Below are 24,758 nucleotides of genomic sequence, written 5' to 3'. Positions count from 1 at the left end.
TGCTTCCCTGCGAGAGCTTTGCTTTCCCTACAGAAAAGGAGCCTCAGGCAGAGAGACAAAATAGTAGCACCCAGTTTTGGTTGAAATTGGTGTGTACCAGCTCTTTATTCACAGCTTCAAGAGACATACCAAGCTAAATTTTTTGCTTGTAAAGACCAGCCACATCAGCACAGGTCTCCAGCAGGCAGGAAAACACCATCCTCCTCCTCGCCCCAGCCAGCCAGGCTGCAATCGCCGGGACCAAACCTCCCCTCCCAAGCTTGGAAAGCCCAGAAGTGCAAATAAACACACAACTATAAAATACACCTATTTTTACTGAGAACTGTTTAGTGGCACAGCTCAGGTTGCTTTGGCACGTTCCCCTCCTCGGGCAGGACCTGCTGGGAGCACAGGGCTGTGGTGGATGGGTGGCCGCGATGGAGGAGGTGGGACCTGCTCCATAAATCACAGCCCCGGGAGCACTGAGAGCTCGGCTTTGCAGGAACCACAGCTCTGACAGATGTGCAAAACAAAAATCGGTGCCAAGGCCTGGCCTTGCCTCTTGGGAAACCAAAATATGTGTTCACACACCCCTTTTAGCTGCCCCTTCCCTAGAGCAGCGATTGCTCGGGAATACAGGCCTGGGTGATGGTGTGGAATTAGCACCCAAGTTCTGGCTAAATCCGACTCCTCTTTGCCCAGCACAGCCTCAGAAGGCTTCAGGAGCTGTGCTGCTGTGTTATTAGTTTAACAAGCATACCCTGATGAGTCTCAGCCCCCACAATCTACTTGAGCAGCCTTGGAGGTGTAAGCCACAGCTCAGCTCACCTGCCAAGCCAAGGAGGTTTCTTACTAAGCAGAGGATAAGGATGTCTAGGACACCTGGGATCAAGAGGAGAGGCCACACTCCATCCCAGCCTCCTGTCTCCTCCCTGAGCAGGCAAGAGAAGCTGGAAAGCACTGGAGCAAGGAGAGACCATTTCAAACTTCACCACATGGAATTGAGCAGGTCCTTGAGCACCAGACAGGGCCAGCTGGTGTCAGTCAGGACTCGTCCACCCCAGCTGAGCCAGCCCACAGCCACCACCAGCGAACAGCAATGCTTTATGCAGCACAGCAGTGTCCCGAAAATACGAGCAGCTCCCTGGGGGGGCCTGGTGTTTTTCTGGGGAGGTCAGATCAAGCACTCAATTATGTCCCTGCTCATCAACAGCCTGTCCCACCCCAGTTCTGCTAGGGACTGAACCTCCAAATTTTAATTAACAGCAGTAGCCATTAATTGAATTCCAGCTCTCAGCCGCCACAGCAGTGTGCAACATTTTTTTTTAATTTCTGAACCAAGACCACCATGGGCTGCCCAAGGACAATCAGAGCTCCGGGACCAGAGGGCAGCGAGTTATGGGGGGAACAAACACTCCCAGGAGTCGCGGGTTTGTGGAGGGACAAGCCAGCTGGTCCCAAGCCAACACTTCAGGACAGGGCTGGCTCTGCCAGTTGAAGACAAGCCCACAGTGGAGGAGAGGACATGGCTGTCATGCAGCCCACACAGCCCAGCCACCACAGGCTGCGTCTGCTGAGGCAAGGAGATCTCTGGGGAACCCCACACTCATTTTCTCCGCAGCATGGAACAAGAGCTTCTGCATCTTGGTCCTTCCCAGGGCTGTAGAACTTAGAGGCAGTCTGTAAAACCTCCAGTGTACTTGCCTGGTTTTTTTGCAGCTGTCTTGGACCTTGACATCTGCTTTTCCGCCCACATCAGTGCCCTTGTGTGGGTGCTGCTGGGCTTGGCTCCTGCACATCAGCATTTCCAATATCCAGCTCCACCTGTATCCCCGTGGGCTGCAAGGAGAAACAGAGGGGCTTAACCTCACACTGCCAGGACTAAGGGCAAACCTGTACACTGCTCCATCACCTGCTGCAGAGCCAAAAATCCCCAATTACATCCCACTGAGGATTTCCTTCTGCTGGTGCCCTCATTTTAACAGGGTCTGCTGAACACCAAGATACAAATAGAGAACGCAATTTAGAAAAGAAAGAACGTCTTGCTCTGAGATATCCCCAGACACGTTGTTATTCAGCACAGCCAGGATGCATTTCGCCACCCAGCACACCACCAAATCCAAACCCATTTGGATCAGGCTGCAGAACAGGCTTGGAGCCAGGAGGCTCAGGCAGCGTTGCCCTGTACATAGGCAGGATTCAAGCCAAAGTCACCTCTGCAGATGTCAGAGCCAGCTCCGAGGGATTCTTGCTCCCATATGCCATCAGGAGAGCGAGACAAGCACAAGGAACGCGGTGACCTGGATTGGGAGCGCTGCCACTCTTTAACATGCCTATAAATACATGCTCAGGCTGTTGGGAACAGATGCTCTGGTCTTCCACAGCATCCAACCAGGCTGCATTCGCTCCTCCTCCCATTGCCATGGGCCACCCAGGGAGGCCTGATCCTGCCCTGTCCCTAGAAGGAGCCTTCCTCTGCTCCGAAGCCAGGTCCATGTCACATATAGCTGCTCCTCCACTACCAGAGGACTGTTCCAGGGACCCTCACCTGCCGGGGTGACTTTGCCAAGGATGCAACGCGCTGAGTGGTGGCTTTCTCCCAGGTGGCTTCTTTGGTCTCCAGCAGCACTCGGGTGCTGGGCACAAAACTCCAGGAGCGGCCAAGGGCTGGCTTCAGTGGACCAGTGCTGCTGTCCCTTGTCACCTGGTTAGTCACCTGCAGCACAAACAGGCGTATTGGTGCCTGGGAAAAGTAGTGCCACTCGGTGTAACAGAACACTGGAGATCACCAAGAGATAATGGCCAGTCTGCTACTTGTGTGAAGTATTTTCTTCCCCATCCTGAGCCCTCCCTTTTTGGCACATCCATGCCATCCCTTCTAAACGCAGCCCACACAGCTGTCCCAGGTATGTACTCAGGTAGGAGCTCACTCGTATCTGCAAGCTGCAGCGACTCCTGGTGCTGAAGCCACCAGCAAAGTTTTAACTGGGAGCCTCCAAGCATCCTTCCTGGCACCTCGTCCTTGTTACTTTATCACTAATCAGGGCGAGACTCTCTCAACACCTTCCAGCACCAGGTTCAGCACACCACCATTTTCTGTTGTGGTCTTCCCAACTCAAACACATTAACTGTGGTCCCAGCAACCAGTCTGGGCACGCTGAAACAAATGCCATTGCCTGGCCAAGAGCTGGAGAAGACTAGAGCAGAACCCCCTCCAGTCCCCAGCTCCTTCTGGGTGACGCAATGCCCTGCAGCTCCTCCAAGGTAACCAAGCAGGAGGTTACTTAGCAAGCTGGCCAGCCCCTTAAATGAATGGTGTTATATCAAAACTAAATACAAACAACCTTTCAGTCTGCCTGTACTTAACTCTGCCTTGCTCAATCGAGTGAATGCCGTGTTGGCTGAGGACAGCAATAAAAGCAGGGAGCAGATCAGCCCTGTTCTTGCTCCACACTTGCTGGAACAAGACATCCACGGGCTGCAGAGCAGCAGAGCTACATCAGGGAGCAGCGGCCCCTTGCTCCTGTCAGCTGGGAGCAGGATCCCACCTCCCAGGGGATGCAAAACCTCTCCAGGGCTCCTCGCCACGGCACACACCAGCACACGAAGGACAAGGCGCAGCAACGCTCACCACAACAGCAAGGCTGAACTCCCTGGCCAGTGTCTTCAGCTCCCTGGCCAGCTGCATCATGATGGCCAAGCCTGGAGGACGACAAAGCATTTGGGTGCTGGGGGATCAACCGAAACAGAGGGAGCAGCTGCCAAAATATACCTTGGAGGCAAGTGACATCTAGATTTGCGTGAGCACTAGATTTAGTGCCAGTGCTGGTGTTCACGAGCACTTTCAACCCATTTCCATCACCAGCACCCCAATGTACCCACTGCACTCGCACACTCCACGGCACTTTGGCTCAATGGATGTAGCGTGGACAGATCAATCCCTGAGCTGTCCCACTCCCTCCTTTCCCATCTTAAAAGCCCTGAGGCCAAAAAGCCCTACAAAAGCACAGGGAGCTCCAGGCAAAACTGGCCAGGTTGATTTAGCAGGAACAGGACCCCTCTCCCCAGCTCCTAGCTTCATTACCTACAGCCCATGGCTGCGAGGGGACCTCCTGCGATAGCACTGGCTGCCATCCAGGTGCGCAAGACTCTGGAAGGTGTTTGAGGGGCCTCCTCAGCATCCCAGCCAGCAGAAAGCCCCTCGCTCCTGATTTATGGTCCTGTCTGGCAGAAAGAGCCTCAGGGGAGCTTTGCAAACTGTGCCAGCAACCACCACATATCTGTGACACCGTAAGCAGAGGTTTTAATCTGTAGGCAAACAGTTCAGTGCCTTCTCTGTCCCCTGGCCAGGTTTCAGACCACTGGCATGAGCTTGCACAGCCAGCTCGAATGTTTGCCGATAACACTGCAAACAGACTCCCCTTTTACCCAGTCACAAAGGAAAGGCTGGGAGCAGCTGCACCCACATCTGTCCTGCCCCAGCTCCAGGCACATCACACATGGAAGATGCTCTTCAGGACGAGCAGCGAGGTCTGCAACCTCATTGCACATCCTAACGAAGCAGCTCACCTTCCGACTGCCTGCCACCCAGCAGCGGGTAAATCACAGCCGAGACCGAGTCGACCACCACGATCCTGAGAGGGCCCACGGAGCTCACGTCCTGCAAGGAGGAGGCACCATGTGCAATGTGGAGTAATAAATTCAGCGGGTTTGGAGGTCACAAGCCGCACAGGGGCTCAAATGTCCCCAGGACGGGGTGATCTGGGGTCACTCGTCAGGCACACGAGCCTTGCAGCTCTGGGGAAGGGACAGGAGCCTGGAGCCTCGCTCCTACCTGCTGGGAGAGGCGATCCCGCAGCTCCTGCAAGGCACCCAGCATTTCATAGATGTCGAACGCACGGACCACCTGGATCCGCTGCAGAGCCTCCCGCTGTGGCACAAAGTGGCATCAACCAGAGCCTCATCACCTCCAGGACGCACCATACTCCTCCTGCCCAGCTTCTACCAGCTCTGCATTTACACCATGCCATGGAGACAGGCACCCTTATTTCTTCCACATTTGCCTCCACCCCATGAACACTGTTTGTCCCCGTTGCACTGATGGAAGAAGCAATGCAGATTGAGCTCAGGGAGCAAAAACATGAGGAACTACAGCAAGCCCTCCCCTTCTCCCCAAGAAAAAAAAACAACCGAAGTGCAGCGTCTGTCCCTGAGCACAGCACCCACCCAGTCACAGCACGAAGAGTTTGGACCCAAAAATGCCCATGGGGACAAAGGCAGAGCTAGACAGAAAAGCAGTCTCTGGGGGCTGCCTGCAGGCAAAAGCCAAGGCAGTTCTAGCATGAGTGGAGGAGCAGCTGCGGGACCAGCTCCAGGGCCACTTGCCTGCTCTTCCTCATCCTCTGCCTGGGCTCGAAGCATCTGGTAGAGACGGGAAGCAGTGAACCCCCCCGTGGAGTCGAGGAACAGGACGTGCTGCTTGAGGCTGAGGGACACACTGGCCGCAATGCCCAGGCACACCTGGAGAGACAGGGAGCTGGCATCAGCCAGCCCTCCCAGGCCCCTCCGCTCACGTGCCTGAAGGCATCCGCACCCTGCCTGTCCTCTCCTCTGCGCCACTCACCTGTGTCTTCCCACTGCCTGGCCCTCCCATGAGCTCCGTCACTTCCCCCGTGTACAGCCCAGAGTCCAGCAGCTGGTCCAGGCTGTGGGTTGAACACAAGGTGGGATTACCAACACATCTCCAGCCAGAATGGCAGGGCCATCGGGAAGCAGCAGTTCCCGGAGTCCCCTTCCCAAATGCAGACACGTGCCCCAGGCTCTGCTCCTTCCCTCCCATCCCTAGCTCTCTCCACATTGTGGGCAACAGCAGATCTGAAACGTGGGGGATACAAGAGGACAGTCCTGAGCTGGAGAAGAGCTGTGGTCCTGGGAGCAAGGCTTGAATACCCAGGGTTTCTCTGTATAGTCACTGTAACAACCCAGCAAGGAGACAGGGAAAAGGACGGACATGCAATAGAGCAACTCATTTCCGTGCCTGATTCAGACTGCTCATCACTCAAACAGCCCCCCCGGATCCATAGCCCTCCTCCTCTCTGGAGCTCTCACGGGAAAGGCTGAGGGCAGCACGTTGTCTGAGACACACAGCCACCTCCAAAGGCTCTGGCAGGGACAACAGCAATGTCATTCCCTCAAGGGATACAGATCAGCTGGCTCTGCAGCCGCAGGGCATGAAGAATAATCATCTCTTGCTCACAAAAGGCAGAGTCAGGCTGTAGCTGGAAGTTTTTAAAACAGCTGCTGGGGACGGTTTGGGCACCACTGAGCCTGCCCAGGGCATCACCACATCAAAATTCAAAGCCTGTGCTGGGCAGCCGTGGCCTTTTGCAGCAAGCCCAGCCCCAGGCCGACCTGCTGGCTCGCCAGGCAATGTACCCACCGTGGGCTCCCAGTGGGCAGGATGGCTGTGGAGCTCTTGAGCTCCTCATAGAGGTCTGCTCCGTTGGTGGGGAAGGCAGAGAACTGGGCCAGGAGCACACGTCTCACTGCAACCAGCGCCTGGTGGGCAGAGAGACATCTGGCAATGGGTGGCCCTGAAGTCCAGGGCCAACAAAGTCTGCTGCAGAAGGTCCCCCAGACAACCACATCCAAGCAGTGAGCTGAACAGCTCTGAGCTCCCCAGTTAGTGTAACAGGACCGACAAGTCCTCCTTTACCTTGTAAGACAGGGAACACTTCTGGGCAACATCCTCCAGGTCTGATGACACAAAGTCCACCACTGCAAATAACACGAGAGGCGAGAAGTTAGAAGTCAAACCTGGACAGACCACGAACACCAAAGAGCCGACCAGCTTAGGCAAAACCTGCCTGCACCAAGAGGCAAAAATGTCTGTGCCCTCTGCCAACACTTCAGGTGGACGAGCAGGATGCCCCACGAACTGGAGTACTGGAGTTTTTCCTCTGAGATGGCCCCACTGCCCATTTCAAACCCAACTTTTTCTTGCAAAACAGATTGGGGAAAGAAGCTGGTAAAAATTCTCCCCATTTCGCTCAAGAGCTGCCCAGTGCCATTTGATAGCTGGCGCCAGTAAAGAGTCCCCTTCTGCCAGTGCATCAGAGTCTCAAGCGGCTGGTGACCAACCCACAGTGCCAGCCTCGGGCATGCCAGGAAGGGTTAAAGCCACAGAAATCAGAGGAACCAGTGGCCCCATCTCTGCTCCCAGGAACCACTCCAAGATACACTTTTTCAGACAGATGTGTATGTTATTGGTTGGAAAAAAAAATGGTAAAAAGGAATTGTTACAGGGAAAATAAGGATGACAACATCCACAACTCCAGCACTGACGGGATCTCACAGACTCCATTTAACAGGAATGATACTGTCTTCTCCTCAGCTCTAATTCAGTTTCTTAGAGCACATGAAGAATCCACCTGCCATCATCTGTTCCTTCCCCCCAAGAGCAGGCCTTGCCCAGGGTGCAGTACCAGGAACTTGGCCATTTGTCAGAGGCAAAAATCCACAACCCCTCCTAAAACACATTTGAAAACCCATAACCAATTGTCCCTCGAACATCCTCTGCAGAGACCCCCTACCAGGTCCTAACCCCCTCCTGCTCCCACGGAGGAGTTCCGACTCAACATACCCACCCAGGGGGGTCCAGCAGACCCCCAACAAGGAGGACACGGGAGGGACATCCCACCACCACCCCCCGCAGTGGGTGCCCAGCGTGCTCCTTGCAGATGAGATGTTCTCCAGGGGCTGCCCCCCAGCCCGGACCACCCAAATGGGTCCCGCGTGGGGGGAGAGCGCGGTCCCACCCCAAACCGTGCAGGGGACGATGCTCCCCGAGGAGAGCCCCCGCCCGTTACCCGTCCTGAGGCCGTGTGCTCCGAGCAGCTCCGTCATCTCCGCCGTGAGGCCAGGGCAGAGCCCAGCCCGCAGGACCACCATGTCCCCGGCCACCCCGGGCCGCGCGGGCGGAGGGGACCCGCCGAGGAGACGGGAGGGGGGATCTGGCACCGGGACCGCAGCCGCGCACCCTGGGGAGCCTTTAGTCTCCGTTTAGGGCCGAACAGCCCCAAACCCGCACGCTGGCTGGGGGCACCCCCCGAGCAGAGCCCCCGTGCCCGGGGGAACGCAGACAGCCCCTCCACGAGCTGCCCACCGCGTAACCCCCGCACCCCCCGGCCCCTTCCTGCTTCCTGCCGGCAGCGGAAGGGACGGGCGGGCTCCAGCCCCGGCCCCTCCGCTCTGGACTTTCCTTCCCGGGCCCCCCCCGGCACCCAGCAGACCCCCCACAAGCAGACGGGTGTGGGGGTCCCGCCCGCAGACACCCCCCCCTCCGGTTGCCGGCACCCAGGGGTGCTGCGGGGGGAGCCGGCAGGGAAGCGGGGGGTGGGCTCGCAGTGCAGTCCGGTACCGGGGGGGAAGGAAGGAGCAGAGCCTGCTCAGGAGCTGCAGCGGAGCTGGAGGGAGGAAGATGAGGAGGAAGGCAGGGAGGGGAGTTGCCCCTTATTTATAGCAGCTCCCCCCCAGCTGCTCTTAGTGCCCCCAGCGCAGGTGTCCGCGATGCTGCGGCTCCCGGCTCGATAAATGAGAGAACCAGAGCTGGTTGGTTTTTGGGGGGTGGGTGCTGCTGCTGGGGGGAGTGAAGCAAGGTGGGGTGAAAATGGAGAGGTGGGGGTAGGAGGGGGAGGCTACTCGGGTTTTCTCTTGCAGAGCTCTGTGTGTTTCTGAGGAGGGCCTGGTGCACTTTTAAAAGCCCAGCTTGCGTCTAGAGCCTCAGGTTGTGCCAGGGGAGGTTTAGGTTGGATATTAGGGAAAATTTCTTTACTGAAAGAGTGGTCAGGCATGGGAACAGGCTGCCCTGGGAAGTAGTGGAGTCCCCATCCCTGGAGGTGTTCAAAACAACGTGTAGATGTGGCACTGCAGGACATGGTTTAGCAGGCATGGTGGTGTTGGGTGACAGTTGGACGTGATGATCTTAGAGGTTTTTTCTAACCTGAATGATTCTGTGATTCTAGAGCTGCCTCCAGCTGTGAGCTGGGCTCTCTGCTGCTGGCATGGCCAGGCAGACCTGTGGTCCCCCACAGCGCTGCTGGGGTTGGAGCGCTTGCTAGGAGAGCAGCTGATGGGAATAGGCAAAAAACCCTTAGTTATAACTTCTGAAGTTATTTCAGACATAAACATGAGCTCTGTGCACATGCTTTAGGGGCTCTAAACTTGCATTAGGCATTTGGAGGGCAGCTCTAAAAGGGATAGGATGCGTTTTTACCCCAAGGAGAGGGTCTCTGATGCTTTGTTGGAGAAAAGCTCAAGCCCTGGGTGCCCAGCACAGCTGCCCCTGTAGCCTTGCTGTTGCTCTAGAGGTGCTGGAGCTGAACCTGTAATTTCACCATGGAGCTTGCCAGCTCTCCGCAAGGTCCTGGCTTAGAAGGTGGCTTGGAGCCATGAGGTAAGGTGGGATCCCAGGACTGGGTTTTGCAAGATTCATCAGCTGGTGCTTGCAGTTGGGGTTGCAAGGTGGAAGATGGAGGTGCGGGGGGCAGGGGTGTCTCCGCTGCCCCGAAAGGCGCTTGGTGCCGGGGAGGCCTGGGGGCTGGCCCCGTCTCTGGATGCCTGGGCCTTGCATTTCCCCAGGGAAAGCTCTTGGTGTTTTGCTTTCTCAGCTGATGCCTCAAGAGGGTCCCCCACACTCACTGCCTGCCCTGCCCACCCTGCCAGCCGCTGCGGGGCAGGGGCTGTTGCTGAGCACATCCCCACATCTGCTCCAGCTGCAGGAAAGCACAGCGATACGGTACCTCCCGGGGCCAGCACCCCCGGCCTGGGCAGCCGCTGATTTTCCCTGTCTGTGCAGTGTAATCACCGATACCCCGTCCCAAAAATGCAGACCAAGGGGAGCTTGGGTCGCTCTTTGCTCTGTCTTGAACACTGGCAGCATCAAACACAGTATTATTTTGTAACTTGGTTTACCTGAAGTAGCTGCAGCACTGCTGCTTGTGAAGATGAATCCTTTATCCTGGATAACTTGAGACTGTGCTATATACACCATGAGTGCTGAAATGAAGCAAGCTGACCCCTCCCCTATACCTAAAGCAGTGTGGGAAGGGGCTTCTGGCATGTTGGTCCATGTGAGTCCTAGCAAAGCCGCTGGCCTGAGTCTATCCAAGGCAGAGATGGCCTCCTCCGCAGGTGTAGTCCTCGTGCCTTGGACCTGTCCCCAGGTAGGTGAGGGTGTTTGAGACCCCTGCGAGGGCAGTGCAGGTGATGTGAAGGGACCTCCAGACTGCCTTGCAGTCATCTCCTGCCGGCATACCAGGGACTGAGCAGTGCCGTTGGTGCAGGGTGAGTAAAGTAGGAGACCTGAACAGGGCAGTCTTGTGCTGATTCTTGCTGTGCAGGATCCACAAACCACAACACAGATCACCAGTATTAAAGATAACGTTTTTTTTCTCAGCAGCGTCTCAGCGTGGAAGTGCGTTGCCTGCTATAGCTCAGTTCTGCAGCGTAAGCCTGATGGGAGCAACCAAGCCAGTACCGGTCAGCCTGTGCTGCCCTCGGTCACTTCCCCATCCCTCCTGGCAGTTCCCCCATTTGCCTTTTAGCTGGGATGCTCACAGGTGCACTCGGGGACGCAAGGCCTGCGTTTTTGGGAGGTAAGTCGCAAACCGGAATTCCCGATTGACTGTGACCGCTGGGAAACAGGGGGCTTTGAAAGGCTCGGCTCTTCTGGAGCTCGTTGCTGCGCAGTCTACTGGTGTCACTCAAACTGAGACCTGAGACGCTCATCACAGCAGTGGGCCGGCGTGCTCCGGTGCAGTCTGTGCCGGTGGGCTGCCAAACGAGGGGAGGTGGGATTTCCAGCGGGGTGGGCTCCCAAAGGCTCTGCGAGGAGGAGGCAGCGCTGGGTACGAGTCGGCTGTCCGTCCCGGGGTGTTCTGGAAGGTGCTGGGCGCTGCTGCAGCTGCTGGCATGGGGCCGCTTGTCCCTGAGGCTCAGCTGTCTCATGCTTCCCTAAATAGAAAGGGAAAAGGGTCTGAGCACTGCGACGGGGGTCAGCCATCCCAGCCGTGGGCTTTTTTGGCATGAAGCCGCCCCTGTTGCTGCTCCCCACGCCGTGTGCAGCTCTGCAGGCAGAGGAGCCCCTCGGGGTGCTGCCCACCAACACGCAGGTGCCCCCCGAGCTGGGCTGGCTGCAGGGTCCCTGGCTCACAGCCCTCCCCAAGCACTGTATAGCACGGGGAGGGGACAGGCTGCGGTGACAGGTGACGCTGACAGGCAGCAGGAGCTGCCAGGTCCTGCCCAAACTTGGAGCGGGAGGCGAGCTCTTTCCTGAGCCACACGGACCCTCCGTGGCACTGGGGATTTCTTTATTTCCCTCCCTCTTTGTTGTTGTTCTTTCTTTTATTGATTGACTCCTAAGGATCTACAGCCGTGGGAAAAGCTTCTGAGAAGCCACAGCCTTGAGGGGGAATTTAGGTCTTCATTTTCCAGCCTCTTCAGCCTGGTAAGCTGCTTTTATTAATGTGTGTGTTAATTATACATGGGTCTCATGGTGAAGCTCAGCTTGGTGAAGTAGGCAGCAACCCCAGTGACACAGACAGCTGAAAATGGGACATAAATTGATGTTTTTCCTTAAAGCTCTCCAGATGGAGGATCCCATCCAGCTGAAAGAGGAGGGCAATAAATATTTTCAGGCCAATGACTATGAGAAAGCCCTGCAAAGCTACACTCAAGCCATAAAGCTCAACAAGGACAAGGCGCTGCAGGCGGTGCTGTACCGGAACCGGGCAGCGTGTTTCCTCAAAAAGGTGAGAAAAGCCCCTAGCTTGCCTGGGCAGTGCTCAAGGGGAGAAGAGCAGGGAGGCAGCCAAGGGCACTTGCCAGCTGTGGACTGTGTGTTTTGTCCATTTATTGAATAGAGCGTTTGCAAACTGGTCTGAAATTATTTGTTCTGGGCTTGCCCTGGAGCTGTAAACCTGCCTCCCTGCTTCAGTCCTGATGGGGCTGAGCACGCTGGTTCAGCTCAGAGATGGTCCTGCTTAATCGCGTTGAAGCAAAAGCTTCCAGCCTGCTCCACGCTTACAGGAGGGCTCTAAGCTGTGGGTTGGGGTGTAGAGGCGTCGCTCTTGCTGTCTGTCCCAGTACAAGAGAAGCAGGTGTAGATATTCAGCAAAACAAAAAGTTGTTGGTATCTGTACCAAAATGGTCTCAGCTCCCTGCAGTCTGCTCGTAGCGACTTGCTGTGGGATTGTAGCAGATTGCCTGTATGTTCCTGAATTTCCACTAATCCAGAAGTGATGCTAGCCCAGAACGAGCTGCAGATAGCCTGTTGGGAGTATCCCCTCTCTTGTCACCGCCCACAGCCTGCTGCTGCATCCTTCGCAGCGTATTTTGTCTCACCAGCATCGCAGAGCTTTTCCTCTTCCCCCCGTCAGTGATGAAAAGGTACCTAAACCCCCATCTTTCCTTCTGCAGGCTGCTGCTGGTTTCACTGGGGGGTTCTGTTAGTAAGTGGGAACAGAGAGGTTGCAGTGTGCGTCAGCAACGGGGATGTGCCCCGCTGTTCCACTGCCAACAAGCCTCTCCTTTCTGCTTTAACAGGAGGAATACGCCAAGGCAGCCTCGGACGCGTCTAGAGGTAAGGAGGGGGCTGTGCTGAGAAAGGAGAGCTGCGTGGCTGGGATGCTTGCTCCAGCCCGCTCTCGCATCTCCTTTTGGGGCACTGTGGTCTTATGCCTTGATGTCCACTAACTCCCAAGTGCTGAGGTCAATGGGAATTCACAGAGGAGGTTCAAAAGAAGATGCACTGATTCGATGTGGTGGTGCAATTGGTGCTGATCAGGTACCAATTCACTCACAATGTAAATAATTATGTCTCGCTGTAAAGCAAATCACGGTTCACACAGAGGATTTCCAAGAAGCAAACTCTGATGCCTGGTGTTTTGGATCACTTTCCCAGCTATTGACATCAATTCTTCGGATATCAAAGCCTTGTACCGGCGCAGCCAAGCTCTGGAAAAATTGGGGAAACTGGACCAAGCCTTCAAAGATGCTCAGAAATGTGCCACCATCGAACCCCGCAACAAAAACTTCCAGGAGACCCTGAGGCGACTGGGGGCTGACATCCAGGAGAAGGTAAATGCCGGGTGAGCAGTCCCAGGCTCACAGACCAGGCGTGGGAAGTCCGTGCTCTGGGTTACACTGGTGGGTTGTCAGTCGTACTGGAAACTCCTAACAACGTAGGGGATAAATAGGCTCCATTACCTGGGAGTTTATACCTGAAGCATGTAAATCTGAGGATCAGATTGAATGGTTAAATTAAAAAGCGTGGCAGCTCACTCATGAGGCTGGCCTGAGCCTGAATGTCTTGGTGAGGTTCTGGTGAAGAACTGGACCAGCTTTGGAGTGGGTTTGGCAATTGCCACATTGACTTAGTTACTTTTATGGGGGTGCTGTGAAGAAGTCCTTGCCTCGCTAGGTACGCCGTGAGGTCTCAGAAATTATGGTTTAGGGCTGGCTCTGCCCGTGCCCATGAGTCTGAGATGGGTAATCGATGCGGATGGCTGAGAGCGATGCCTATTTTGTTCTGTGGTTTGACGGTCTGTGGCGTCCTTGAAGTGATAAATGAAAATTGCTCCACGATTTTCTCCCTCTGATGCTCCATGCACTCTCTGTTGGCACAGCTGCGCATTCAGTTCTCCACAGACTTGAGGGTGCAGAAGATGTTTGAAATCCTGCTGGATGAGAACAGCGAGAAAGAAAAGCGAGAAAAGGTGAGAACTGTCCTGGGCTTGACAGGGTAAACTGTTGTTGTTTAATGTCAGAGGCTGCCCCGAGGAGCAGAAAGCTGTGTTCCCTTCCCCACCTTCCTCAGATGGAGGATGAGGTAGGGAGCTGGAAGATGAACCGCACTCGGACAGACAACCGAGAGGGGAAATGTCCCAGTGGGGCATCAACCCTGTGCCGAGGGAAGATGAGCCAACCTCCCCAAAAACACCAGAGGTGGGATCAGACGGGACTTCTGCTCAGGCCCATCTCTGGCACCTTCTATGTGTTCCCCTCCAAGCAGTGACCCACTTTGCTTGGGCAGAGCGAAGCCGATCCCCAGATGCACCTGGAGAAAATGTCCGGTGGGGTCAGAGCGGCTTCACTGTGTCTGCTGGGAGATGGCCACCCCGCAGCTCCCACTCGCACATCCCAGAGCTGCATGGAGGTGTTTTGGATGCTGCTGTGCCGCTGACCCCTGGTTCCTCTGTCTCCCACCCAGGCTGCCAACAACCTGATAGTCCTAGGGCGGGAGGAGGCAGGTGCCGAGAGGATTTTCCAGAACAACGGGGTCAGCTTACTGCTGCAGCTGATAGAAACCAAAAATGCTGAGCTGATCCTGGCAGCTGTGAGGACGCTTTCGGGAATGAGCACGGGACATAAGGCTCGGGTGAGTAATGGAGCGCTTGAGACCTCTGCTGCTATTGCCTTGCACCTGGGGGAGTGGAAAATTGCAATAGCTCACCATGTTTGTGAGCTGTGGGGAAAAAATTGTCCTACAAATAAAATTTTAAATTTGGGGGGCAAAAATAGAAATAAGCAAGTGAAGTTAGCATAGACTATTGAAATTACCCCCGTTACCGTGCTCCTCATCTCTGGGGTCAAAGCTGTATGTGTTCCCTACAGTGCCTTTGTGTGTGCTGGTGAAGTAAAGCTTAGGATGAGTTGTTACCACGTAAGCTGTGGTGAGCATGGCTGGGTCAAATCCGTGTCCTTTGCCACAAGTCTCAGAAAAGCAACTTTGGGGAAAGTTTTGTCTGAGGCTTAGATGAAGAAAAGCAGGGAGGACGTACAAGAACATTAAGATTCCTGGGAAGGGTCCCAAGGCGAGTCCCAGGGGTCTCTGAGCTAGCTGATACCTTACTCTACACAAAGACAGTTTTTATGTAGTGTAAAATGGCTCATAAGAAGCCCCGGCTGTGTTCTGTGGTTGGAAGCAGGAGATGGACACGTGTGAAATGAATATGCATGGCAGTGTAGCAGCGCAAGGGAGTGGGGGAACAACAACACAAGAAAAAATAAAATTTTCTGGATAAAAACGCAGTGCAGTGGAGACCTATTTTCTTTTTCTGAAACATGAGCTGTTGTTATACGCAAAAAGGCAGTTCTGCAAAGCCTGCCAGGTCTGTGTGTTTCTGAGCATGCCTCCCCCGAGTTACCGGCGTGCCACCGCGCGGGGTGACAGGCTGCGTGGTGATGCGGGGTTTGCTCACTGCCGGGATGGGGTGCGTGCACCACGCGGGCTTGCTGGTAACAGCCTGGCACAAGGGCCTCTTCCCAACCCAGCCATGCTCGTCTTGGCATCCTCGTTGGAAAGAGTCTGTTGCATTACTGGCAAATCTCGATTTTTAGGAGTTACCTTATTATAAATGACAATACGAATGAAAAGCAAAACTCTGCCTTGTACTGACTGGTGATTCCCCTGGGAAAATGTTGTCTTTGTACAAGCTGAGCCTGACCTTTCCAAAGCAGGCAGGAAGGAAAGGCTCGTGTCCTTCGCTAACGGCTGCCGTGCTCTCCTTTCTGGGGCCAGGCCACCGCCATTCTCCATTACTTGGGCATCGACAACATCTGTATGTGGATGTCTGCAGACAATGAAGAAATCTCCCTGGCTGTCTGCAACCTCCTGCAGACCATCACCGACTGCCTGCTGGGCCAGGGGAAGGAGCAGCAGCACGGGAAGGAGGAGGCTGTAGTGCTAGGTAATGGTCCATGACCTGTTGGTCCTTCAGCCTCTCTGAAGGAGAAGCGGGGCGAGCAGGGAGGGCTGTGCACCTGGGACATCCACCTCATTCTGTGGTGAAGTGGGGACTTCACCCTTCAGCTGTCCAGGATGACAACCTGCACGCAGCTCTCTTCCTTATGGTGTTAACTTAAATATCCACGTTCCAGGCTTTGAGTGGTTTTCACTGGGTTCACCTGCTTTTGAAGATAACTTCTTGTAACTGACTGCTACTGTCTTGCTTCTGTGTAGATACTAAAAAAGATTTGAGGATGATCACAACGCGTTTGCTGGATATGCTGGTCAGTAAGAAAGTATCTGGGCAGGGACGAGACCAAGCTCTCAACCTCCTCAACAAGAATATACCGAGGAAGGACCTGAAAGACCATGACAACAGCAGGACCATCTTTGTCATTGACAATGGTGAATCCTTCCCTCCATCCTGTTCTGGTTTGGGAGATGTGGAGCTATGTATTCTTACCTGAATACCTGTAGAACTGATCCTCTTTATAACATAAATCCTCTCTGGTTTTTTTTTGGTGCATGTGATCCTAGAGCAAAGTTAGACTTATTAGCAGGAAACAGTTTTAAGATGAAGAGAAAAAAAACTGTATGAGAAGAATTTTCCTGTTTCTAAGGGACTGACTTTTCTGGTTAGTTTATTCCAATGTATTTGCTAGTATTAGGAGGATGTGGCTTGGATAATTGTCTGGCTTAGGATGAGATGAGCACCTGCTGAGCTTTCTGGGTCCTTAAACTGGTCATTTCGAAAGCTGGAAGGGAGTGAGGAATTTGAGTGGGATGTGTTTTTATACTAATTCCAATGCATATGTGTGTTACCATTTTGGTGGAAGTTATTTAATAACATTTTAGCAAAAGGAGAGTTAAGACATCCAGAATCACTTGAAAGTGATTGACTTTTCCTCAGTCATAGCCCCAGCCTCAGAGGTCAGTAGCTTTAATGCCTCCTGACAAAAATAACTGATGCAGCCGGGGACCTAATGGCCAGTTTTGCTTATCTCACTCTGAGAGCTGGATAAAAGCCTGATGCTGCAAACCTATAATCTCACCAGCAGAAGCTCCTCCCCAGTAAATATTTGAGTGCCTTGTTTGTTTAAGGCTTATGTGATTCGGCTGCAAAGTACTTGAAAACAGTCCAAGCTGGCTATCTCATTTGCAAGAAACCAACAAATAGCATCTTGAGTTTTGTACTGACCCTCTCCCCTCTAAGAGCCGTCTCTGTCCATTGTTTCCAGGCTTAAAAAAGATACTGAAAGTAGTGGGCCAGATTCCCGAGATGCCTGACTGCCTGCCGCTGACAGAGAACACCCAGCTGACTGCCTCTGTCCTCCTAAATAAACTCTACGATGACCTGCGCTGCGACCCGGAGCGTGACAACTACCGAGTGATCTGCGAGGAGTACATCAAGTGAGTCGGGGCTGGCTTACTGGGGCTGAGCTGGTCCAGAGGCACAGGAGCAGGAGGTCTTAAGCATGAGATGAGGCACCTTAATCCACTTAGATGCCAAATTGAGGCCCTAGGAGATAATGATGTGCTTGAGATCCTGCTGAATCCTTCAGCTGGGATCCTCAAATTCTCACATTGTATTCCTACCTGCTGGATCACAGCCTTTGCATGCACTTGGGCTCAGCTGTGTCCCAAATACCTACATGTTTCAGCAGTGGAGCTCAGTTCCTGACCTGAGGGAGGACGATCCCTGCCCAAGGGAATGAGAACTGTAAGCAACTACTGTTCCCCATGCTGAATCCCTCTATCCCATGCAGGAGCAAAATTGACCCACAGGACATGGATAAGACACTCCATGCCATCCAGATGGTGTCTGGAGTTCTGCAAGGGCCCTTTGACTTAGGCAACAAACTGCTTGGCATGAAGGGAGTCATGGAGATGATGGTTGCCCTGTGTGGGTCCGAGAGGGAGATTGACCAACTGGTGGCTGTGGAAGCCCTCATCCATGCCTCCACCAAGCTCAGCCGGGCCACCTTCATCATCTCCAATGGGGTGACACTCCTGAAGGAGATCTACAAGAAGACCAAGAATGAGAAGATCAAAATCCGAGCTCTGGTGGTAAGGATGGCAGCCCCTGCCTCTATCGTCTGCCATGCTCACCAGCTTAACCCCAGACTTGGGAGAGGGGGGAGGTCCTGGGAACATTTTGGGTACCCTCCCCTGACATGGGGCGTGGTTTGTGGTGCTTCCCCATACAAGGAAGGGGGAGATGGAAGATCAGGAAAGCACACGGATTATTGGTAACTTTGAAGGCAAAACTGGTTTATCTTCCATTAAAGACATCCAATAAAAGCACAAAACCTCACTTTGCTGTGCTACAAGCTGAACAGTCCACTGGGAATAAGGATGCTTGCTGTTTGTTAGAACTGACTTCAAACTTTAGATATGGGATTAGGCTCTTTTGGGGCAGCAATACTAGAGGATTAATGAACTTTTCTCGCTGGTGTATCCCCTTCATCCTTCTCAGGGTCTCTGCAAGCTGGGCTCAGCAGGAGGTACAGATTATGGACTGCGGCAGTTTGCTGAGGGGTCCACTGAGAAGTTAGCCAAGCAGTGCCGAAAGTGAGTGATTTTACTTTTTTCTTCTGTTGTCCCATACTTTGCAAAATACAATATGCTCCTTTCCTGAGAGATCCTGCCCACACAATGCCTTCATTTACTGTTGCTGCCTGACAGCTGACAGTGTCCCCAGAGCCACTGCACTGGGACCTGGTGCTTTTCTGTGCCTTAAGCAACCATGTGTTCCTCCTGCCCCAATATCCAGATAAGCCTTCTCCCTCACGCACTTCCCATGAGAGACACCCAGCGTGGTGCCTCCCTCTTTGGCAGAATGATACAGCCTAATCAAGTGCTGTCTAGAACATGCACAAGTACCTTTTGAAGGTGAATTTACCAAGTGGACTAACCAAGGAGGTGGGATGAAGTTAGGGAGTGACTGAATGCTGCTGGCACCAGATGAAAGGGCGTCATGTTTTTCATGTGATGGTGAAGGCAAAGCAGTGCTGAGTAGCTGTCCTGGTCTGTCTTTCTCTGCAGCATTTAAATCCCTCAAGCTGGGCCGTGGGAGGAGGGTCATGTCTCAAGGGAAGTATCCACAGTCTTCAGGAGCTGCAGCAGAACCTGAGTACATGTTTGCGCCTGAAACCATCTCAACATCTGGTTTTTCTCCCTCTTTTCCCAGAGAAATTAGTCCTGGATCCCAAGATAGAAATGTGGATGTTTTTCTCTCTTCCAGATGGTTGTGTAACACCAGCATTGATGCCCGCACCAGGAAATGGGCTGTGGAAGGGCTGGCGTATCTAACCCTTGATGCAGATGTGAAAGATGACTTTGTTGAAGATGAACCAGCCCTGCAAGCTATGTTTGAATTAGCCAAGGTCTGTCTCCTTACCATGTTCCCTCATTTCTCTGGTAGCATCAAGTTCTCCCAGCCCAACACTGTCTCCCCAGGCAGGAGGAGCTGTGACCCCAATCCCTCACCCCTAGTTTAGAAAAACATCAGTTTTGGCTGTGCCATGGAGATACCTCAAGGTTGTTATCACGCTGTTCTTCTCCCAAGGCTTAGGGAGGTTGCTCTTACCTTTACTGTCAGCAACTGCGTGAAAAACAAAGGCATCAAGGTGTTGACAGCATCTGATGATGTCAAACAGCCTGTTTGACCATAAAAACTTTTGGTTTTCCCTGCCCTGGGCTATAAAGCTGGGCATAAGCCTAAGAATGCTTCAGCTAGTGCAAGCCACCATGATGGCAGTCCTAAGAGACCTGTCTCCCTGCTGTGTCCCCCTCACCCTCCCATAAGCTTTTATTTTTCTGTGCAGACAAGCGACAAGACTATCTTGTATTCTGTGGCTTCTGCACTGGTGAACTGTACCAACAGCTATGATACCAAGGAGCTGGTCCCAGAGCTGGTGCAACTGGCAAAATTCTCCAAGCAGCACGTGCCTGAGGAGCATCCGAAGGTAGGTTGCCTGCGAGGAGCTAGGTGGACACGCTTGGATCTGAAGACTCTGGTGTATCCATTGTCACAGACCTCAGGTGTGCTGTCTCTGAGGCTGAAATTGTTCTGCTGTCCAACCAGGCTTGGCTGTAGTCAGCAGGATGGTGGCAGCTAAGGGGCTAATCCCTTTCCAATGTCCCCCCTTTAGGACAAGAAGGATTTTGTGGTGAAGCGGGTGAAGCGGTTGCTGAAAGCCGGTGTCGTCTCTGCATTGGCCTGCATGGTGAAGGCAGACAGTGCCCTACTGACAGACCAGAGCAAGGAGCTCATTGCCAGGTGCCTTCATTGCTGTCATGGGAGCTGGAGGCACTGGCCAGCCCATGTGCCACTGAGATGGGCGCCTGGGCTGGCTCCTTGCTTCGTAGGGTGGTGCATTCTGCCTACAGGGGAGGGATGAAAGGGAGGCAGTGAAAAGATTTAAAACCAAAGCTTTTCTCAAGCAATGTCATAAAAGTCCACATTCTGACCCTGAAGCTGGCTTACAGGGCTGCATTGCTAGGATGCATTTTGGATTTCTAGTCCTCTGTACTGGTTTTGGCTGGAACAGAGTTCATCTTACAGGCCTGGAAACTTCTTACTGTGCCATTTGTTGCTTTCTCCTAGAATGCCGTGGGCACGGGGCTAAATATCTGGTGGATTTGGGCCCCCTGCAAAACCTTAGCCCCCTTCCATGAGGGACCTGGGTTATTCCCTTCCCACGTGGCTGTTTCACTAAGTGATGCTGTGCTTCTGCAGGGTGTTCCTGGCCTTGTGTGAAGACCCCAAGGACCGTGGGACCGTTGTTGCTCAAGGCGGTGGAAAGGTGATTACTTTTATGTTTGCAGCCCAGTTAATATCAGCTGGGAGCCTGCAACGTGTCTACAGTGAGGGAAGGTGACAGAAAAGCATGAGCTGTCTTGGTGTCTCCTGGGGCCCAGACTGCCACTCAGTCCTGTCTCTGCAAGCCTACAAAGAAGCCATCTTCTTGAAACAACTGCGCATGAGTTACAAGCTCTGGTGTGGTGCCTATCTGAGAACAAAAGCAAGACATTCACTGTGGGCTACAGCCCAGACCAATTTGTTCAACAGACACATGTTTAGGATTTTTTAAACTTATTTTAGTATACCAAGTTCATGCTGTAAATCTTTTCAGAGGCACTGAATGCTTTCTGGTGTGTCACTAGGCCCTGATACCTCTGGCTGTGGAAGGCACAGAAGTTGGCAAGATAAAGGCTTCTCATGCTCTGGCAAAAATTGCTGCTGTCTCCAATCCAGACATGGCATTCCCAGGGGAGAGGGTAAGCTTAAAAAAAAAAAAAAGAAAAAAAAATATCTTGATAATTCCTTTAGCAAATGAAAATTGCCAAGATCCAAGAGCTGAAAAAGCAGTGACATGCCTTCTCTTCTTAGGTGTACGAGGTGGTGAGGCCCCTGGTCAGCCTGCTGAACACAGAGAGAGATGGCCTCCAGAATTATGAGGCTCTGTTAGGTCTCACTAACTTTTCAGGAAGAAGTGATAAACTTAGGTGAGTTTAACTGCTTTTTGACCTTCTTTCTTCCCCAGGAGTGAATGTGAATTTCGATTCATCGCTTTTCTTGTAGGACTATGAAGACTGGTCGGTTTGAGGTGCCACTGGCATAGCTACAAAGGTCTCGGAACTAAAAGGTTAATAAAATAGCCAGGAAGAGGAGAGTGACACATCTTCCTCTAGGAGGAGGAAAGACATGAACCTAATCTGTGTTAGACAGGGAATGAACCATGTCATGAGCTCCAGTGCTGCGGACACTGATTTGTTTCAAGGCCTTCCCTGTCTGCAGTTAATATTTTATAAGTTGGTCATTGCTTGTCCCATGATGTATTTCATTTGACTGCTCTTCAACACAGGATGAAGATAGTCAAAGAGAGGGCCCTGCCCGATATTGAAAACTATATGTTTGAGAATCACGACCAACTTCGACAGGCAGCCACGGAGTGTATGTGCAACCTGGTGGTCAACAAGGAGGTAACTCGCTGGGCATCTCAGACTTGACTGCATGCACAAGTTGGCGAGCCCCTGTGCTGAGGCATTCCTAAATGTGTTATCTCTGGGTATCATGGGGTTTTTTTTTTTTTAGGTTCAAGAGCGGTTTGTGGCTGATGGAAATGACCGGCTGAAGTTGGTGGTATTACTGTGTGGTGAGGATGATGAGAAAGTCCAGGTTGCAGCAGCAGGAGCCCTGGCCATGCTTACAGCAGCACAAAAGAAACTCTGCTCTAAGATGACTGAAGTGGTAAGACCATAAGTCTGATTATTGGCAGTGTAGACATACCCTGGAAGGGGCCTGGCTCAGTCGTGAAAATCCCTCTCAAAAGGATTATGTAGGCCACCCGTTTGATAGTCAGGAACTTAGTGGTGAAGATGAGACCTGGGTGTGCATGCTCTGAGTCCATCCCTGCACAAAGTAAACCAGCCTGCCTATCCTAGACTTGATCTCAGAGCTGTTCCTCAAGCTAAGTCCAGGATGCTAGCTGTCAAGCAAGGTTAGGGATGCAGAATATTAATCTATAGGCCCTTAAACTTTCGATAAATAACCTGAAACCCAAACCTTGTTGCGGTCAGGAATGAGAAGAGCTGGATAGATAACCTATTGAGCTTTACAGACACCAGAACATCTCCATTCCCTGCGCAGATCTGTAGGTGCTGAGAACTCAGGCCCTGCATAGCTGATTATCTGTGAAGAGCTGTGGTTGAGAATTCATGAACCCTGTTGTGTTGCGCACCCGCTGTTGGACACTGTGGCTTGTTAGAATAAAAAATTATTAATCAAGCCAAAGGAGGGGCTCAGTAAAATCAGTGGGGGGAGTGGGTGGTCCGCTTCTGGTCACCTCAGCTGTGTCAATGCTCTGATCAGATTCTTTGCACAGAGATTATGTAGCAGCATAAGCACGAAACGTTTAACGTGGTGCTAGTGCCATGAAAGCTTCTGACTTCAGTGTAACAAAAACTGGGTTCTAAAGTTGGGAGTCAGGTTTCCTTAGCTGAAGAATCAAATAGCCCTACCTGACATGAGTATGAAGAGGTGAGTCCCTGCGCTTCCTTCTGCTGAGAAATGCCTTGCCAGACTCGCTTTCTCGGTTGAAGTATTCTTCAGATCAATGCTAATGATCTCGCTCTCCCTTGAAGACCACGCAGTGGCTTGAAATCCTGCAGAGGCTCTGCTTGCACGATAACGTGGAAGTGCAGCACCGGGGACTGGTCATCGCTTTCAACTTAATCAGTGCTGACAAAGACCTAGCGAAGAAGCTGGTGGAGACAGAGCTCCTGGAGATCCTGACGTACATCGGCAAGCAAGAAGATGACTGCAAGAAGCAGCACGTCATTAATGTAGCACGTGATTGCCTCACAAGGTTCATGGATTACGGGCTGATCAAACCTCTCTCAGGCATGAGGAAATGAAAAGCTTCCAAAAAGGCTCAATGCAGGGGGGGTGGGGGGAAGCTACTGACAAATGTGGAAATGTGAGAGCCGTGAGGAAAAGCTAGTGCCATTGTCAAGGCACAGAATAGTTTGGGGACAACTTTGGAGGATCAGAAACTGTATGAGGAAGAGGGGGACATTTGCCTGGGAAGTGTCCATCTGAGTAATTCCCAGATGGAGTAAATCCTTTCTTTGCCCCCATTCAGCTGATAATGATGAAAGCTTCCAGGCCCAATCAGAGTTGGTTGTGTTGGGAATGTGCCAGGGGGCTATTGGAAGGAAACTCAGCTGAGCTGAAGTCTGTTCTGCAACCATCTGCAGCTCCTGGTACTTCTGGAATTTCTAGCATTGGTGGAACAGGGAAGGTTAAATGCCTTCTGTCCTGTAGTCAGAAAATCGGTTGGGTTTTAGCTGTGTGCTTTTTTGTTCATTTATGGTGTTTTTAAACAGCCTTAAGTGGTGTGCCAAAGTGTGAAGATGGTGGATGAATGCTTAATAAATTCACTACCTTGCTCCATGTGGAATTCCTGTTCTGCCTTTATTAAGCAAATGGAGAATCTAAGGCAACTCTTACTTGCAGCCTTGCATCGTACCCGGGAAGCTGGAGTAATTGGTAGCACTGGCTGAGCTTTCACCACTTGCAAACTATCCTGTGCTGCTCAAATGCCCAGGCAAAGCTGCCATGAAAGGCTGTACCAGGAGCCGGCACTAACAGGTTAAGCTGAGGTTCACACCAGGGCACGGTGTTTGGTTCAAAAGGGAATGCTGAAAATATCTTATTTATGGGAGAAGTGGAATGAGAAGCAAACACACCAGCTGGTCATGACATTAAACTTTTTTGTATAAATGTTTACATTCAAGGACAGATTCTTTATGCATGCTATGGACAACACAGACCCTTGCTCTAGGCCCCTGGGAGAAGACAATCTAAGCATATAGTAAATATAATCTTACTTGGCAATGATTTAAATGTGAATTCAAGCGCATTAAAATATTTCTGGTCATACTAAATGTCAGTGATCCTCATATGATAGGCATGGCATGATTAAGTGTTGAGGTTTGGCAATTATGAAAGGAACCTTTGGGCTTGTCTTTCCTTGTATGTTGATTAAGGAAAAAAAAAAAGTGCCTCTAGCTTACTGAAGTTAGAAAAGCCAAAATTTTGAAGCTAAAAGGCAAATTTATTTCGAGGGTGATTCCAGCTGTGTACAATGTTTTCTCCTTATTGTAATCATATTCAGTTAAATCACTGGTGCTTTATGATCACACTAGGAGGATATCAGACTGTTCTTCCAAATCAAATGAACCACAGGTCATTCTGTGGTGGAAAACAATATGGTTTGTTTTCAACCAGCCTTCAACAGCAGCAGGAACAGGCTGCCCAGGGAAGTGGTGGAGTCACCATCCCTGGAGGGGTTCAAAAAACATGTAGCTATTGCACTCGGGACATGGTTTATCAGACATGGTGGTGTTGGGCGGATGGTTGGACTTGATGATCTTAGAGGTCTTTTCCAAATTTAATGATTCTATGACTCAATTTTGGATACCC

At 52.3% G+C, this 24,758-nt stretch overlaps 2 protein-coding genes across 3 annotated transcripts; one reads left to right on the top strand and one right to left on the bottom strand.

Moving 5' to 3' along the window:
• Positions 1-93: 93 nt before the first annotated feature.
• Positions 94-8,142, bottom strand: RAD51D (RAD51 paralog D). Its single transcript, XM_075440391.1, has 10 exons — positions 7,848-8,142; positions 6,695-6,756; positions 6,419-6,537; positions 5,603-5,684; positions 5,365-5,499; positions 4,814-4,909; positions 4,549-4,639; positions 3,611-3,681; positions 2,528-2,695; positions 94-1,818 (listed from the first exon to the last, which is right to left on the bottom strand). Exons 1-10 carry the CDS (start codon positions 7,927-7,929, stop codon positions 1,735-1,737), a joined length of 990 nt encoding a protein of 329 aa, XP_075296506.1. The 5' UTR covers positions 7,930-8,142; the 3' UTR covers positions 94-1,734.
• A 2,293-nt stretch (positions 8,143-10,435) lies between these two features.
• UNC45B (unc-45 myosin chaperone B) lies at positions 10,436-23,733 on the top strand. 2 transcript variants are annotated; one of them, XM_075440286.1, is made up of 21 exons: positions 10,436-10,634; positions 11,402-11,485; positions 11,620-11,789; positions 12,583-12,619; positions 12,941-13,116; positions 13,665-13,754; positions 14,249-14,416; positions 15,560-15,728; positions 16,001-16,171; positions 17,005-17,176; positions 17,533-17,833; positions 18,243-18,337; positions 19,011-19,152; positions 19,594-19,734; positions 19,921-20,048; positions 20,508-20,574; positions 20,936-21,049; positions 21,162-21,277; positions 21,637-21,754; positions 21,867-22,022; positions 22,916-23,733. In XM_075440286.1, the coding sequence occupies exons 3-21, from the start codon at positions 11,628-11,630 to the stop codon at positions 23,186-23,188; spliced, it is 2,796 nt and encodes a 931-aa protein (XP_075296401.1). In that variant the 5' UTR covers positions 10,436-10,634; positions 11,402-11,485; positions 11,620-11,627; the 3' UTR covers positions 23,189-23,733. The 2 variants fall into 2 exon arrangements, with proteins under 2 accessions (XP_075296401.1, XP_075296400.1); XM_075440285.1 differs by lacking the exon at positions 10,436-10,634 and having other exon boundaries at positions 11,043-11,485.
• Positions 23,734-24,758: the final 1,025 nt, after the last annotated feature.

Source organism: Opisthocomus hoazin, chromosome 20 (assembly GCF_030867145.1).
Source record: "Opisthocomus hoazin isolate bOpiHoa1 chromosome 20, bOpiHoa1.hap1, whole genome shotgun sequence".
Taxonomy (NCBI): domain Eukaryota; kingdom Metazoa; phylum Chordata; class Aves; order Opisthocomiformes; family Opisthocomidae; genus Opisthocomus; species Opisthocomus hoazin.
Note: the sequence above shows the minus strand (reverse complement) of the source record. Positions and strands in the feature narration are given on the sequence as shown.

What these genes read in the sequence shown, in the direction of transcription:
- RAD51D (XM_075440391.1), bottom strand. Translation starts at nt 7,929, where the DNA reads ATGGTGGTCCTGCGGGCTGGGCTCTGCCCTGGCCTCACGGCGGAGATG. An exon ending in GGGATCGCCTCTCCCAGCAG is followed by an intron (nt 4,640 to 4,813) that starts GTAGGAGCGAGG and finishes TCCTCCTTGCAG; the next exon opens with GACGTGAGCTCCGTGGGCCC. An exon ending in AGTTCAGCCTTGCTGTTGTG is followed by an intron (nt 2,696 to 3,610) that starts GTGAGCGTTGCT and finishes TTTGTGCTGCAG; the next exon opens with GTGACTAACCAGGTGACAAG.
- UNC45B (XM_075440286.1), top strand. Translation starts at nt 11,628, where the DNA reads ATGGAGGATCCCATCCAGCTGAAAGAGGAGGGCAATAAATATTTTCAG. An exon ending in ATCTGCGAGGAGTACATCAA is followed by an intron (nt 17,177 to 17,532) that starts GTGAGTCGGGGC and finishes TATCCCATGCAG; the next exon opens with GAGCAAAATTGACCCACAGG. An exon ending in CTATGTTTGAATTAGCCAAG is followed by an intron (nt 19,153 to 19,593) that starts GTCTGTCTCCTT and finishes TTTTCTGTGCAG; the next exon opens with ACAAGCGACAAGACTATCTT.